Genomic DNA, 16,806 nt, shown 5'->3' with positions numbered 1-16,806 from the left:
TAAATGAATTATAGTCACATTAAGTATAAAACATGCTACCTGCATCTCCTGAGTTAAAGGGAAAATACACCTAAATTGTGTGTAAAGTGTCTTTATTCTTTGATTTGAGGGTTGCTGGAAGTTAATAATACCTGACGGTCAATTAAGATATTTTACGAAGCAAAAACTCTGAACTGAATTTGTATCTTCAAATGACACATTTTTGAAATGTTTAAGGTGCTATAAAAATGTTTTTCTCAATAATTCCACACAATGACTGATATGTATGTGTTGATAACATCGTTGACTCCACCCATTATGACAATTAGACATTTTTACAGTACCAATTCGGAGATAATTCAAATTAAAAGTCATACATTTGAATCTATGGGGTATTGTCAAGAGGAAGATGAGAGACATCAGACCAAACAATGCAGACAAGCTGAAGGCCCCAATCAAAGCAACCTGGGCTTCCATAACACCTCAGCAGTGCCACAGTCTCATTGCCTCCGTGCCACGCCGCATTGATGCAGTAATTCATGCAAAAGGAGCCCCGACCAAGTATTGAGTGCATACTGTACATACTTTTCAGTAGGCAACATTTCTGTATTAAAAATCCTTTTTTTAATCGGTCTTATGTAATATCAAATTTTCTGACATACGGAATTTTGGGTTTTTATTAGCTGTAAGCCATAGCCTAATCATCAAAATTAAAAGAAATAAACACTCGAAATATATCACACTTTCGATGATATTCTAATTCATTGAGATGCACCTGTATACATCAATCATTTGGAATTGTTGAGGGAATACTTTTTATAACACTTCAAATATTCAGAAATGACCTGTTCCTCGGTACAAATGTATGACATTTACTTTTAAATATCTCTTAATTGGTACAGTAAAATTGTTTAATTTTCAGTATGGGTGGAGTCAAAGATGTCTTGAACAGATATGCATCAGTCATTATCTGGAATTATAAAGAAAACTCTTTTTATAGCACCTCAAATATTCAGTTATTGGATATTTCTTGGAACAAATTAATTTATGTCCATTAATTTAATGGACATTTACTTTAAAAAATCTCTTTTATGCTAATAAGCACATCCGGGTTACGTAACCGAGATGTCAGAATAAAAGCACCGTTTTTCATTTGACGAGGGGCACCACACTGTCCTCTGTGATAGAACTTAATATATTTTCTGTCATTATTTATCATTAAGAAACACCATAAAGTTCCATAACAATACGAACCATTGACATACGAAAACAAGTGTTTGTGTGAGTCTGCAATTTGAGATATTACAAAGTTGTATACAAAGACAAAATCTGCACAAGTGGAATGAAAGGTTTAAAAAAAATGCTTTATTAACACAGTTATAAAATTCTGTGAGTACAAAATCTATGGAATAAAAATAATATAGCTGTTATCGTCGTGGTCCGATGGTGCCACCTGGCTGCCAGCCTCTGTACTTCATACTAGTGTTTGGTTGACGTCTCAGCAAGGTGTCGCCTCCATCGATGTCTTTGGGTTTGTCATACACTGTGGTTATATGAAAATCTGTCCTGGCCTTCTTTACAGGCTGTAGGACAAGCTTCTCGCCATGATACCTGCAGAGAAGAAATACATTCGCATCAGGAGGGCACTTAAAACAGTGTTTGGTGATGTCGTTTATGTGCTCATACGTACCCAAAGCCTCTTTTACAGTTGGGATGTTGGCCCTCACCCTCAAGGGCATCAGGGATCCCAACCTGACTGTGTCCCAACCCTTCACCGTCCTTCCAGCCCTGCCTTTCCATCAAACGACGACCAAAGCCCTAAAAAATAAATAAAAAAGAATTACAAAATTGCTCATATAGGCTTTGGTAGAAAAGATGTCGTCAAATAATAGCCCATCTGCTTAGGCTACCTTAGAAAACCTCTCAAAGCTGCCGATGACTGTGTCCAACTGACTGTGTCCAGATCTGTCTTCAAGACCCTCCCTCAGCCTTTTCTCGTACCGCATTCGGACATAGTCACGGGCATCCATATCACCTCCATCTGTGAGAGGAAGAGCTGGGTTAAAGAAAAACCTGAAAACCTGGTTCCCTTCGTTAATCAGATGTAAAATAAACTTGAGATACCTTTATCATAGTAAACGCTCATGTCGACATCCCAGTCGTCTGTCGTTTGTTCATCAAAATCTAAGAAAAAAAAAAAGTACAGGAGACATAAATGTTATCAATATATCATCAAGCAAATACACGTTATTTAAAGTAGTAGTCGCGGGGAAAAAAATCATATAAATGTGTTTCAAAGTATATTTTTTAATATCTATTATTGTAATTCAAGATGTTGTCAGATATAAACTACGCAACACAGCTGTTTTGGTTTGACTTCCTATAACCATGCTGGGTAATGTTGTTAACATCAATCAGATAACTTCATATGTGATTTTTAAAGCATAAACATATGTTATTATACACGTCAAGAGGTACACATAAAGAGCTTCCTTTGCTCAGTGTGGAAAACTGCACGATTGTTTTGGTTGCATACCTCCTTCTTCCTCCTGCCAGTATTGGGCGTCGGTGTAGAACACCAGGCCCGAGCCGCCCTTCTCCCACTTCAACTCAATCTCTTCTTCGAACAGCCGCTCTTTGCATCGCTCCTGGCTCGTTACATCCTCGTGCAAAGCCTCGTGGCGCTCCCACTCCTCACACCAATCATCATCCTACAGCCAACAAGATGAATGATTATCAAACCACAGAGAAGGGATGTTGGGGTGCATTTATATTTTACATTTTACAAATAAATATGAATGGATTCAAACCCACATCATCCGCATTTGACTGTGCATCCTCCTCCTCTTCTTCTTCTTCTTTCTGTGGCTCATCCGTCTCTGTTGTTGCTGCGTGATCAAACAGCTTCCTCCGTCTTGAGAACGGAGCAGCCAAAGTGCCCGGTCCTGATATTTCATGTCCAGCAGCCGTTAACACGGTCTCTTCTGTGGCTGGAAGAGTCCAGGTGTCCCGATAATGGAAAGGCACATTGCCGTAACGCCGGTTGGAGCTGGTCTTGGGGAAAGTGAGGCCCAACTTGCGGATGAGACGAGGAGGCAGTCGGCAGGACTGGATGAGCTGCAGGAAGACTTTCACTGGTGTCCCCACGTTCCCATTCTGCATCAGAGCTGGTGGATTCAGCTCGGACAAACTTTTGAGGTCCGCCTCTGTGAAACGCTCCGTTAAGGACACCCGGTGGCGCTGCTCGTGCTTTGATTTGTAGGGGAATGACCCATCATCTGGAAGAAAAAAAAATAACAATTTGATGTACAAGCAGCAATAACACTTCATGTCACAATTACACAACAAAGACAACACATCTGTAGTAATAAGCTGTAACAGAAGGAAGCCATGATACAGATGACACAATTCTCTCACTTTGACTTAAAAAAAGGTCTATGAATTAGTTAATTTTCTGATTTAAAATTACACAGCTGCAACTATAATAATGTATTTAATCTTCAACTCACTTTTTAAGGGAAAATATCAAACATTTGGTGGATATAAAATCGTTAACATGGCACAACAAACATATGTCAAATCCAGACAAAACGACACGGTCTATGTGTCCCCTATCCCCGTTAAGTCTTCCTACAGTTCTATTTATAACGTTACCGGTATGTAAAGTTTCACTAACCGTGGTCGTGTGAAACCTTTACTCTTTTAATAACACAACGACTAGCCAGCCAGTTCCCCTTCGGGTCAATCCAGTGATTCCCCGCATACATCCTGACGAGTCTGTCGGCATCTTTAGCACGAAGTGAGGCGACACAGCAGCACGTCTTCACCGCCTGCTTCTTCACGGGTAACGTTACACGGTCAGCCTCCGAAGACTTGGAGCTGTTTACCGGTAACGTTACGCCGTCAGCCTCCGAAGACTTGGAGCCGTTTACCGGTAACGTTACTCGGTCAGCCTCCGAAGACTTGGAGCCGTTTACCGGTAACGTTACGCGGTCAGCCTCTGAACACTTGGAGCTGCCCTCTTCACCGTCGCTACACACGGTGTCCTCGGACACCTCGGTCTCCCTGAGAACCTCCGGTCGATGTCGGTAGTGAAAACACTGAAAACCGCCACTTTCTATGAACTGACTGAAATAATTCCTCAAATCCGCGGAGCGTAGAGCAACAGGAATGTTGCTTATTGCTAAATACACGGTGGACAAGGCTTCAGAGTCCGCCATGATTGTTTTTTTTTTAGGACAGCAAACGTCATCAGAACGACATTCAGAAATTACGTCACTTCCGCTTCCTGAGACGTTAGAGAAACGTTACTACCCGACGATTACTAACAGGGAACTTCTTTACTACTCCACAGCATATTCTTTATATTACACTATTATATCGTTGTATGTATGACCATTTCGCTTATTTTATATGGAAGTTATATAGAAAATCTTTAAATAGACATTGCATGTATTATAGAGTAGACTGTATGTGTTATTATCATACATTTTACAGCAAAACGAATAAAGACAAGCAGAGTTCCATGTTAAAATATAAAGGCTACCGATAGAAGATACATTATCTCCATGCTCAAAAATAATGATTCGATTTCTAGTTATATCTTTATCTTTCATGACAGTATGCTATCTCTAATATCGAGCCATATATCCCAAATAATGAAACATGGATATAATCTCTGAGGGTTGTTGTTGCATTGTTGTTTCACCATGAAATTGTTGCAGTCCAGTCAAAACATCCCTGATATCCCAAAAAATTATATTTTGCAGAGATTGAAATAGAGTGATAGTGATGTCCATCCACGGATAAACAAAGAGCAGTTCAGCCCATACAATGTCTGACTATAGGCTTTATAGAGCACATCAGTGGTGTAAGACCCAAAAGCTCCCTGACAAGGAAAAACAAACCAACAAAAAAACCTTTGTACAAAGGGGGGAAATAGTCAAATCCTTAGTACAGGCATTTTTAGGAGAGATTCCTCTCAATGGTCAGCTGTGGAAATGAACATTAATTTTGAACAAGCAACTCACTGAGCAGAACATTGATAGTGATCCCTGTATCCTTGATACGATTCAAAGTTAAAATGCTAAAAGGAGAAATCAAACTGTTAGACTCAAATGACAATTAAAAGACAGCATTTCTGGCTCTGTTTTTAAATGACATATCTATTTGATTTAGGCAAAAAGGCAGTAAGGCTGAGTCTGTCTTTTAAGAAGCGTTAACAAATCTTTCACATTAGTACATTTTTAACCTCTTTCAGAGAGAGAATCAATAAACGTATACAGCCAGAGTTCATTAACCCAGGCTAACTCTTCCTTTGGCCTTCACCTCCGCTTTTATCATTGTGTTTGATAGTAATAGGCAGTAAAACCAGAGTGGAGTAACTGTACCCTGACATCACTTTACACATATTACACACTTATTGTGCGTTAGTCATAGCCAATATGGCTTGTGGAAGTCCATGCTAATTATCAAGTGTGTTTTTACTTGTGTTTTTAACTTCTTTACAAGGTATGAGTTAAGTCAGAAATTCAATATCAATTTAGGTTTATTAAAGATCAGTGCAGGTAAAATACTGAAAGAATTCAACTTTCAAACACGTATTTCATACACACGAGAGCCCTGCTGTGTACAGGTAGGCACTCAGAGTCCCACAAATAGATGCACCTAATATCGATTTGTTCTGGAAAATAAAATACAAATAAAAAAAACATTGAGCAAGAAAGAGAAGACCTACCAGATCATGGGTCACTGCACTGGAGTTTTGGCCTCATCCATAAAATGGAGATAAAGATTTACAATTAAACTGTGGCACTCAGTATTGTTTACATTTTTTTTCATATACCAGTGCTGGAGAATATAGAATATAAAAATCATTAAAAACAAAAATATTTCCCTCTATTGAACAAAATACATTCTACAATGTCTAAGTCTACCGTAGAAGAACTTTTAAAAAAATAGTGTAAAAAATCTAATCAAAGGATAACTAAAAATTAAATAAGAATCTGACCAATCATTTAATGCCAACTTTCAGTAGCATCACTTCTTGGTCAGTGCCTAAAAAGTATTGAAGTTTAGCATTTTGTTCGTCAGTATGAAGCTTATGCTTTTCAAAGTACTACCTAGTCAACACCAGAGCACAGTCTAGAAGTACAGTATCTCAATGCAAAAAAATAAATAAAAATAAATAAAGGGGGAAAAAAGAAGAAAGAGAAATTGCATTTCAAAACCATGAAATATCGTGGTGTACACATATGGCAGTTTTATATTGATGTGTTTACGTTTTTTCAGCAATTTCTGAATATTGTTGTCGACTAGAAAATCATTCAAACTGTCTTGTTGGATTGGATCTGGCTTATACTGTTTAAATGTGTGGTGTCTTGTAAGTTAATAAAATATATCATTTGAACCTGAAATAACTAAAAATGTGAACTGATGTGAACATTTCAAATTCCAGGAAAATCAAACAATTTTTTCCCCCGATGATTGAAATGACCCCGCGCCACGGTGTAACGAATAACTGTGCCCTCTGGGTTAATGAACTTCTGAGAACAGAGTCAGGCAAATGAACCTCTGCTGTATTAGCAGTTGGTCAAGGTTAAGTGTCATGGACCAGACACGGTGTCAAGCACAAGAGTTCAACGACCTGGGAAAAGTAGAACCAGAGGAAGAGCAAAAGTCAATATTTGGGAGAAAACCTTACCAGAAAAGCAAACAGTCTGACACAATTATATTCAAACTCATGTATTGATCGTCCTATTATTTATTATTTTAGTCTCAACTTGATAATGCTATTACAGTCAAGTGTCTTCATACATTTTAGAGTTGTATGTATTGAAATAATTTTTTTTTTGAAAGACTAAGACCTCCTAAAGGTGCCAGCCATTACACCATGCTTCATCGGTTTCCCATGCCTGATCTCAGAATACAGCAGTTGTTCCACTTATAGATTGAAGGCCAATTTATTTTTACAGTCTTGGTGGAGATAAGCGTCTGTCCTCCGTGTCCGTCTCTGCCTGCTCCTAACGTCTATAAACACAAGTCTTATCGCAAGCATTTACAACTGGCTGCCTGCTTCATGAAGCTTGAGAGCTTTCTGAGGGTATTACAAGTCACTTTGCTGAACGGATCGCATTCTCGAAGATAACTTAACTTTTTTTTTTTTTTATCATGCATTCGAAGCAGAGGTCCATTATGATGAATAATCACTGTAGTCGTGTATCATAATGAGATCACTCCAGGAAAGAAAAGGAGGCTATGTAACCGATTCTGGATAATCCTTTGAAGGGATAAGTAAAGAGACCGATGAGGTAAAACAAACATTCGGTGACTGGTGCTGCCAGTGATGTCTGGCTTGTAATTTCTTTATTGCAGTCATGTACTCTATGAACTGTCCTTGACCCTGCTGCTCTGTGGTTCAGGTCTTCCTCTGAAACTTCAATAATGATGCTTCCAGGCTTCTTGGCTTGTGCAGCAGGTGTCCCCACAAAAGTATGATAATGTATCCTGTCACCTGTCTACTGTACAATGTGGAAAACATTTAGTTGGTTCGTGGTGCTAAATGTCTAAACCGAAATAACTTGTCATTGAAAATGAGAAGTTTGTTTATTTCTCACAACAATAAAGTATAAGTTCATTACCTTATCAGCCTCAAGCCTCCGTGCCAGGCACAGGGAAGATAACAAATTAGGATAAACGCGTTTAAATGACAACCGGAACATTGTACCGCCTGTTACAGACGCCATAAACTGGAATTCCTTTATTTTATATGACCATCGATCTAATGTTATCACTGTACGAAATGTAGCATTAACACAACTGAGGAGTTTCCAATGTAAAATGCACTTCAATCATGGGGCCTTTATACATTATTTTAACTAAATTGACGACCTTCAGTGGTATCGGTCTGTTTATCAGCCAGCCAGCCACCCCCATTTTTGTTTTGTTATTAATGTGCATACCATATACAGTTTTGTCCACCACTTTGGTCCAGTTCCACTTTTGGTCATGTTCCCCAGAGGATGAATCCTGATGACTTTGGGGATCCAATAAAGTTTCCTTCAGTACGACAACGAGGTTGTTATTTTTTTAATTGGATGGATTGCAATTCAATTTGGGACATACACTCACGTCCCCCTTAGGCTGAATTGTAATAACATTTAATGTCAAATCATACATTTCAACTTTCAATCTTAACTTTGATGTATACCTAATTACATTCTCATCAGCTGTACTTTGAGTTTAGTGTTGATAACCAAATGTTAGCAAGCTAATATGCTAAACTAACACAGTGGAAATGGTTTGAAAGAAATGTATTTGCTTAGCATCATTTCCATCGTATGTCAGCATTATGACGTTAACATTTAGTTCAAAGCAGCACTGTGTCTAAGTACAGCCTCAAAGAGCTGCTAGCGTGGGGATCAACTTGTAAGACTCAATGTGTTGACTTGTTATGAGTTAAATACAGAAAGGATAAATTAACAATTAACTGAATTATTAAATTTTTTGTTTTTTAAATTAAAGGTTATTTCTTCTTTGTCTCTGGTGTTTGGAGGGACTAATGACCTCTGTAGTATTTCTAAAAGCCTGCATTTTAATTCATTTTATCAATATCAAAGGCAAACCAATCAAAAAAAGAGGGTGGGCAGTGTTATACCACCAATTTAGGTTTTAAAAATTCCAGTTCTGTTCCGAGATTACAATCGGATACATTTATTTTAAAAACAAAAACAAAACAAAACTTGCTACACCTCCTGAGGACATAACTTACAGGTTAATGCCCTTGCTTTGGCTTCTTTCCAGCTCTCCAGGTGTGAGCTGGCAGTGTGCAGAGACACAGTGTGCGGCTAATTGCCTCTGCAGTCCTTGGTAGCTTGGTACTGCCTGGGTTAATGACACCGGCTACAAGATAAGGCCCAACCCTCCTGATTTCCAGGCGTTACTCCGCCAGCTCATTTTCATTGAGGAAAGCTTATCAGTTTCCCAGGGTTATTCCGTCAGTCACCTGGCAGACTGCATGGTTGTTTTTCAGTGTATTGACATGTCAAGGTCCACTTAGCAGGGTGGGTTGGTCTTATAAATACAGGGACACTGGAGGAAGCAGCAGTACTCACAAGCTCTTGCAGAGCCCATCCGTCGAGAGGTCTCTTACATGTAACTACATCGATCTCTACAGCCTATAAAAATGGATAACAGGTGTCATTGTGCAACCAACAGCGACATGCTTTCCAATCCAATCCTCTACAACATCCTGAGCCAAATGGATAACAGCAAACCAAGCCAAAACGGCTTCAACTACAATTCAATGGCTCATAGATGCAACTGTGAGCTGCGACGGACCGTGTGCTTGAAAAGGCCATCTGAGATCTGCAAGGAAGCATCAGCAGTTCTGGTCAAAACTGTCCATTTCATGAAGAACTTACCTGCTTTCAACCAGATGCCAACAAACGACCAGTTCTCACTCCTCAAAAGCTGCTGGGCGCCGCTCTTTATTTTGGGTCTGGCCCAGGAGCACGTGGACTTCGAGGTGACGGACACGCCCGCTGACAGCATGCTGAAAAAGATTCTCCTAAATCGTCAGGAGAGATGTGAGATGGAGAGGGAGCCACCCACCATGGCCGGTGTCAGCAAACTCCAGTCCTGCCTCAAAAAGTTCTGGAGTTTGGATTTGAGTCCAAAGGAGTACGCATACCTCAAAGGGATCACAATATTTAATCCAGGTATGTATACGTCTGATGTTGGATGTAGAAGTGAGAACACTTGGCTCTCAGAGTAAATTTCCAATCCCTGCTGGAAGAACACAGCAAAAGCTGCATTGTACATGTATGTTTCAGTATTTAATTCCTTGTCTTTACATCCAACAGATGTCCCAGATTTAAAGGCAGCTCTGTTTGTTGAAGGCTTGCAACAGGAGGCTCAGCACGCCCTCAGCGAGGTGGTCCAGCTCCTTCACCCTGGGAACCAGGGGCGCTTTGCTCGAATCCTGCTCACAGCCTCCATGCTGCAGAGCATCACACCGAGCCTCATTGCTGAACTCTTCTTCCGGCCCGTGACGGGCCAGGCGGATCTGCTGGAGCTGTTGGTCGACATGCTCTTCTGCAGATAGAAGAGGACCGGTGGACTCTGTGTGCTATAACTGTCCCGGAGAAGGTGGAATCCAATGATTTTCACTGTGGTGATGCAGAACTTATCGTTGACCAACGCAAGCAATGTGTTCCTCATGATATGGAGGAATGCCTGACAGTGGACTGCTAAAGAAAAAAAGCACTTACAATAGCCAATAAAAACTGTGGGAATTGGTGAACAAGAGACTGTGAATTACTTATATTCACGTTGAAGCTCAGGTCTGAAAATCTTGAAAGATTTGACCTTTAACACATAAACAGAGACTGTGCCCACTTAAAATATACTGTCTCTTATGTTGAAGGTCTTTTCTGTTTGCTTCAATGTTGTAAATAAATGCTGCAATACCAGAACATTTCAAATAAATATATTTTTGTACATGAACGTAACAGTGAAGACCCGTTTCATTCTTTTAAAAACACTCACAGCAAGCCAGAGTATTTGTTTGAAGTACCAGGTGCTGCACCGGATATAGACACTCTGACAACTCATTTGGCAGGTCCCACATTACTGACATGTTGTGCAGCCAAGTATTGCTCAAGCCTCTGTATTTTAAATTCCTTTCAATGGCGCCAGAGTTACCAAACCTAGCAAATGTGTCACAACGAATTCCCTGGATCTAACAGAGTTGTCTCTAAAAACAATGAAAATATGGGTGATTTGAAAAGTTGTTTCAATAGTATGAGTTGCAGCTTCAAAGAAGCATACAAGGGAGAATACATTGTAATGGGCCAACAGTATTTTTTTCACAAATTTTGAAGTAGCTTTTAAAATGTAGGGCTAACGCTTGCTTTAAACCCAGTTAGCGACAGTCTGTCATTGTTAGTGTTGGATACAACTTATTATGAGAAAGCATATCACCTTCATGTTTTTCCAGCCTGTGTTGAAACCAACGGTAAGTGTTGCATTTCATATCACCGGTGATATATCATTTTTCTCTCTACATTTCATGATCATGTGAACGTTTGATCACCTCACACCAAGCTAGAGAGACTGAGAACTGTAGGAAAGTAAAACCCCTTTTCATGTTTCTATTATGACCACAAATGAGTTATCTCAGTAGGTGCTCTGTCTCCCTCTCATGGAAAACAGTGAAAGTCACATGTTTACTCTGAGAAACTATAATCCCACAGAAGCATTCCCAAGCGAACTAAACCTGAGCCCTGATCTATTTGTCACATACACAAACGTTTAACAAAATAAAAGCACTACACAAAACAATTAACACAGTTTGCATGCACTAAAGCGGATGAAATATGTGAACGCTGAATCAACTATCCTAAAAACAAATCCCAGCGCACTGTTAACAATCTGCAGGCTAGATATTTGATATAGAACAAGCCCTGTGGATTCGTCCCAGCCTGTGGTATGCTAGTTGTGAAACAGTGAGCTTTTGCATGACACCTCATACAGGTAAAACAGGAATGTGCTGGCGGGGGCAGAGAGCCAGAGGAAACGGGGTTACACAGGGCGACTGCAGCGCAACACAAACACCACAGGCTCAACATTTGGCACGGAAGAATTTGTTGTTTTCTGGGATTAGTCGAGTAGATTTTATGTTCTACAAATAAGCAGAACATTTTTCACCTATTTTGAGTATAAATTACACGGTTTCAAGAGTGTTGGAGAATCCTTCTCTTGATGTCAGCTATCTGCCTTATTGTGCCGTTTAAAAACATGGCTGAAGTCTTCACATTGTTTTTCATCTTTGGTGCTTATTACATGCACATTGTTACATATTAAAACTACTTTTAAGACGATAATATATCTTAAAATATACATTGTTGGTTCATATAGTTAAAATGAATTTGACTTAAAGTTCAGGTTAAGTTCCTGATTTTGCATACCGATTCTCCCCTTTGCAATAAATGACAAAGACAAACCCCAGGATTTTATTTCCTTTCTGTCAGAACCAGCCAAACGGGTTCTTTCTTTTGCTGAGGGCGGAAGAAGACGTCCTGGCACAACACAGTAACCTCGGGGAGATGAGCTTGACAACAATAATCCAAAGAGATAAAGAGGAAAAGTAGCTAGTAGGATGCTTTAGCATACATTTCTTGTGAGCTAAAATGAAAACCACACGAGTTCGGTATTTCCTTATTGAATGCACATGAAGGCATAAACAAGCTTTTTTTATTTTGTTAAAAACAGGACTTATCTGTGAATAAAAAAAAAAACTGTGGTCAATGCCACAAATTGTGTAAAAACCCAGAGAGTAACAGTGACATCAAAAATATGTACATCAAAATATGGCTTAACGATGCAGTTTTCAGGTCAAAACAAGCTTTCAAGGACTGTAAACATCAGAAAGCCCATATATACACACACACACACGGTACATGCACAATGGCTTGCATAAACAACCACAGAGAAGAATGAGGACGGTTACGTTACCATCAGTCTCTATCCTCTGGCCTCACTGCTGAGATTACATGGAGTGTAGTCACGTTTCTTTCTCTGAAAACTACTTTAAAATGTGTGTGCATACAAATACATTAAAAAAAACAACCAGCAATGTCTTTCCATGTGTAAAAAAAACAAACAACGACCAATTGTTTCCTCTGTGTTTTTTTTTTTTTGCTGGAGAGATAAAAAAGTCCACTAGCAGGACCACTAAAAGCAGAAGTACCACTGCCCGGGGCCAAAAGGTGCTCCACTCAGTAACAGCAACAAAAAAATAATAGCAGAAGGATATCATTGTCCATCTACATTTGTCAGTACAGGTGCTTCTGTGTCTGTGTCACCCTTCAGAGCAGAAGAGGAGCACCCGAAGAGTCTGTTTCGGGGTCATGATGGTAGGGCGAGTAGGCTGTGGCGGTGTTGGAGGAGTACGCTGTGAGAGAAGGAGCTTTATTTAACACGCTGAAAACAAAAACATAGCCCTAACACACAAAAAAAGACGATACAGTAGAGGTTCTATTTCATGCACAGATGTAGAACCCGGGACACCAACACGTTCCCAGGTCGCCATGTGAAAGTTGTGGAAACACAATGTGCTGTACCCTCATTCAAAAGACATGCAACAGGACACCCCCGTCCTTTTAACCGCCTCTCTCCGCAGAACAACAACGAAAAAAAAAAAAAGAGGCTGCTGCACGTTAATCCACCTGTAACCCAAGTCGTTCCCGAAAATTACACGGTGAAAGCACGGGACATTAACGTGGCAATGTATTTAATGTGACTGGACCTGCTGCTGGGAGCAGGTGGTGTAGCGTGACCGCTGAGCTGGAGGGGAGAATGAGGCAGATTGATGGGTGGGTATAAGGTGGCAGATGAGGGGAGGAGGAGGCGGCAGCTAATGAGCGAGGGATTGTAATATGGAGAGAAAAAGGGGGCAGGAATGTGGGGCTTTCTCTGGCAAAAGAGGGGCATGTTGCTGGAAAGTACAGAGAAAATGCCTGCAGCTGCAGCGGGTACAATGGTTTTGCAAAGACCTGAGCTCCATTTATTCACCGGGGTAGTAATTACACCTGTGACGAGGACAAATAAAGACCTCCATCTGCACAATGCATACAAATAATAATAAAAATGTGCCTAAATATTAATTGTGTACATTTAAATATTGTGCTAATAATAACATTTCTCACACGCTTGTGCACTCTGGGTGCTGACTGATTATGGCCCTCATCCAAACTCTTAAAACCTCATGCATGCATTCACATCAGCCCAAACAAAGACTCACTTCTCCCGCTGTAATGTCGCATTTTCCTCGCCAGCTCATCCGATGGCGTCTGCTCAGACACTTTCACCTCTGGAACTGGAGCACGAGACAAGAAGACAAGAAGATGAGCGCAGGGCAGACAAGGAGCTTCAACGGGCAACTAATGCACTCTTATTTTGGAGATTAATACTGTCACCTCGGCTATTGTGCAACGCGTCTTACGAGATGGTGCCTACATGTATCGACTTGCCTCCGACTAACCAATTTATTGTTAGGTCACTGCCGGGTGTATTAGTGCGACAAAAGCAGCATCCCAACAGACACTATGAGTCATTTAGGGAAGACAAGATGAGAGGTATGTTTTGGTATGTGGCAGCCAGATGGTTGTCATGTGGCCTCTTATAAATATTCATACAGCAGTAATTAATTGTGATGATTAGTGTAGTCTTACAGTCACTGCTGAATAAAGTGTTGGTCATGGTCTCGTTGCCACTGTCAGGGAGCGTCCCGTCGCTCCTCCCAGTGGGACGCTGTCCCGTCGACGGATGGCTCTTGTTCCTCTTGCCCTTTCGCGTGCTGATGCGGATGACTCCGTGCACGAGCTTGCACTCGGCCTCCTGCTCCTCCAGGTTGTAGTCTTGCGCGATGCTGTAGATGAGCTCGCTGATCTCGTTGGTCTTGCGGGAGAACGAGGAGTCGGAGGTGCACTTGGCCAGCTGGTCGATCTGGTGCAGGGCGTAAAGCTCCAGCAGCTTCTTGGTGATGAGCGAGTCAATGTCTGTGCCCGTGTCACTCAGGTCATCCAAGTCATAGTCCTCGCGGGACAGCAGGCTGGTGTTGCTGACAGGCCGCTGGCTTTCCCCCTTGCCGGGCGTGCGCGTTCGCTTTGGGGCAGCGACCGGATACCTCACCGTCTGACCGGCGATGCGCACATCCGGGTAGCGGAAGCTGTCACTCGCGGGCAACTTGGAGGCTTTGGTAGACTTGCTGGACTCCAAAGGGACGCCACACGTGGGATTGGTCACAGCTATGCCATTGGGAGGGTGAGGCTCACTGCCTGCTTTAGGGGGGTGGTCCGTGGAGCTCTCGTTAACGGGCAGGCAGGGCTCCCGGCTGCCATAAAACCCACAGGTCAGTACACAGCAGATAAGAGCCTTGCAGCCAGTCCAGCCCATGGAGGCACAGGAGCCACAGGCATGTCTGCTGGCAGGCGCGCTGTCTGCCGACCCGGGAATAAATCCTATAGTCTCCGAGCCTCGACCCGTGCCGTTTCGCGGGTGGCCTCTGCTGCGTCCATACTTGTTCTCTGAATACCGGGTGTGGTCAGCGTGGTGATGCTCCCTGTGAGGATCCTTGTAGGCCTCTTGGCTGGCCGTGATGTCTCTGGATATAGTCCGAGTGGGTCGGTACTTGTCTGCTCTGGAGCTGGAGACGTGGTGTTTGTGGTGGCGGGACGCCTGGGGAGCCCCTGTGCTGTGGCCAGGCATGGCTCAGAATACCTGGGACCTGGTGTGGGAGAGGCATGTTCAGAAATAAGAACCAGGTGTGAACCAGGTGTAAACCTCCCCCCCCCTTTTTTTGTTTGCCACACAGACTTGCAGTATTAAACGCACCATGACACATTAAAGCAGCCTGCGTTAAAGAGAAACGGAGTAAACACCGGGAAGTCTGAGAATGTAAATAAACCTGAGTGCATTAATTTGGCCCATTTCGTCGCGCGTTCTGAAAGCTTGTTTGGCCTGAAGTACATGTGCAGGGAAAAACACATCAGACCAAAACCCAGTCAACAATTACACGTTTCTAAATGTGACTTACCGCATAAGAGGAAACACTTGGTGGTTGTCTTTTATCTCAGATAACTTGTTCAGCGAGCAAACCGCGGAAGTCTCACGGAGGAAAAACTTCTGCTAGCGCCTCAAACTGAGAAAGAAAAGACGGATTTCGACCGCCCACAGACTTCCCGGTGACTTAACTTCCACAAAACAACACACTTTGCAAAACCTTAAGTCGGTTGCCTCGACCGAACGACGCGACACGGCTCATTCGCGTCGTCTACGTTTTGAGTTTGTCATAAAACTCCTGTTGTGTTAGTCTTGTGTTGCCGTGAGTCTCCCAATGTTTGGCTAATACCTGCGGCTACAGCTAATCCCAGATCCTACACCCACCCACAGGTGAGTCGTGACGTCACGCGAGGCGGATATAACAGCACCGAAGAAGGAAAGGAGGGATAAACCGTGGAATGAGGAACGTGGAATGAAAATAGTGAAATAGAAGAAGAAGAAGAAGAAGAAGAAGAAGGTGAAAAAAAGAAGAAGAAGAAAACGGCTGCAAATCTGTCCATAGTCAGATTGGAATTTGGTACCATGTGATGCAACATAACAACTGATGGTGAAATTATGCGTGGCAATATGACACGTGGTCTTTTCTTTGCACACACATGCAGGGAACATACACACATACACGCTAGGTCTGACATGCACACATGGGTGCACAGCTGCAGAGCCAGCAGGTGTTTTCCAAGCAATATCTTTCATTCTGCCCTATTTTTCCCTCTATGGAAACACTTAATCACCCACTCTTTGAACTGAAATAGTAGGGCCACCTTACCTGGGGAAAAATACGAGTCTGTGTAGCGTGTTGTCTTGTGGTTGCACTGCAGTCACAATAAAGCAGGGGCACAAGAAAACTAAATGCATCAAAAGTTTATTTTATTTACAATTCATGTAAATACAAGTTGCATGTCATACAGTAGATTTAACTTCTATTGATTTGAATATTACTGTACGACAGGTCACATTCTGGCACAATAAAGATGCATGGTACATTTAATTAAAGGATTAATCTTATTAAATAAAACTGACTGGGTGTCTATGGGTTAAATTTGTATAGGTCTACATACATTTGTCATGCCATTAAGCTACCATTTATGTCTTTTATGTTTCTGGCGGTCTTCTTCAGTATAAGATATTTAAAGTCATGATACTACCAAAAAGCTAAGAAACCACAGTTGACAAAAACTGAGACGTATAGACTGTCGATATATA

The 16,806-nt window shown here is 41.6% G+C and overlaps 3 protein-coding genes across 3 annotated transcripts; 1 reads left to right on the top strand and 2 right to left on the bottom strand.

The window, feature by feature from the left end:
* Nucleotides 1-1,322: 1,322 nt before the first annotated feature.
* gpatch3 (G patch domain containing 3) lies at nucleotides 1,323-4,229 on the bottom strand. The gene is made up of 7 exons (XM_076109264.1): nucleotides 3,656-4,229; nucleotides 2,794-3,257; nucleotides 2,516-2,690; nucleotides 2,104-2,163; nucleotides 1,890-2,020; nucleotides 1,670-1,797; nucleotides 1,323-1,590 (listed from the first exon to the last, which is right to left on the bottom strand). The coding sequence occupies exons 1-7, from the start codon at nucleotides 4,197-4,199 to the stop codon at nucleotides 1,407-1,409; spliced, it is 1,686 nt and encodes a 561-aa protein (XP_075965379.1). The 5' UTR covers nucleotides 4,200-4,229; the 3' UTR covers nucleotides 1,323-1,406.
* Nucleotides 4,230-9,163: 4,934 nt separating this feature from the next.
* Nucleotides 9,164-10,225, top strand: nr0b2a (nuclear receptor subfamily 0, group B, member 2a). The gene is made up of 2 exons (XM_076109534.1): nucleotides 9,164-9,698; nucleotides 9,843-10,225. The coding sequence occupies exons 1-2, from the start codon at nucleotides 9,164-9,166 to the stop codon at nucleotides 10,082-10,084; spliced, it is 777 nt and encodes a 258-aa protein (XP_075965649.1). The 3' UTR covers nucleotides 10,085-10,225.
* A 2,623-nt stretch (nucleotides 10,226-12,848) lies between these two features.
* kdf1a (keratinocyte differentiation factor 1a) lies at nucleotides 12,849-15,249 on the bottom strand. The gene is made up of 3 exons (XM_076109627.1): nucleotides 14,214-15,249; nucleotides 13,784-13,858; nucleotides 12,849-12,934 (listed from the first exon to the last, which is right to left on the bottom strand). Exons 1-3 carry the CDS (start codon nucleotides 15,247-15,249, stop codon nucleotides 12,849-12,851), a joined length of 1,197 nt encoding a protein of 398 aa, XP_075965742.1.
* Nucleotides 15,250-16,806: the final 1,557 nt, after the last annotated feature.

Source organism: Anarhichas minor, unplaced genomic scaffold, assembly GCF_050575085.1.
Source record: "Anarhichas minor isolate MPS153535 unplaced genomic scaffold, ASM5057508v1 ptg000041l, whole genome shotgun sequence".
Classification (NCBI taxonomy): Eukaryota; Metazoa; Chordata; class Actinopteri; order Perciformes; family Anarhichadidae; genus Anarhichas; species Anarhichas minor.
This window is presented reverse-complemented; position numbering and strand designations above follow the sequence as displayed.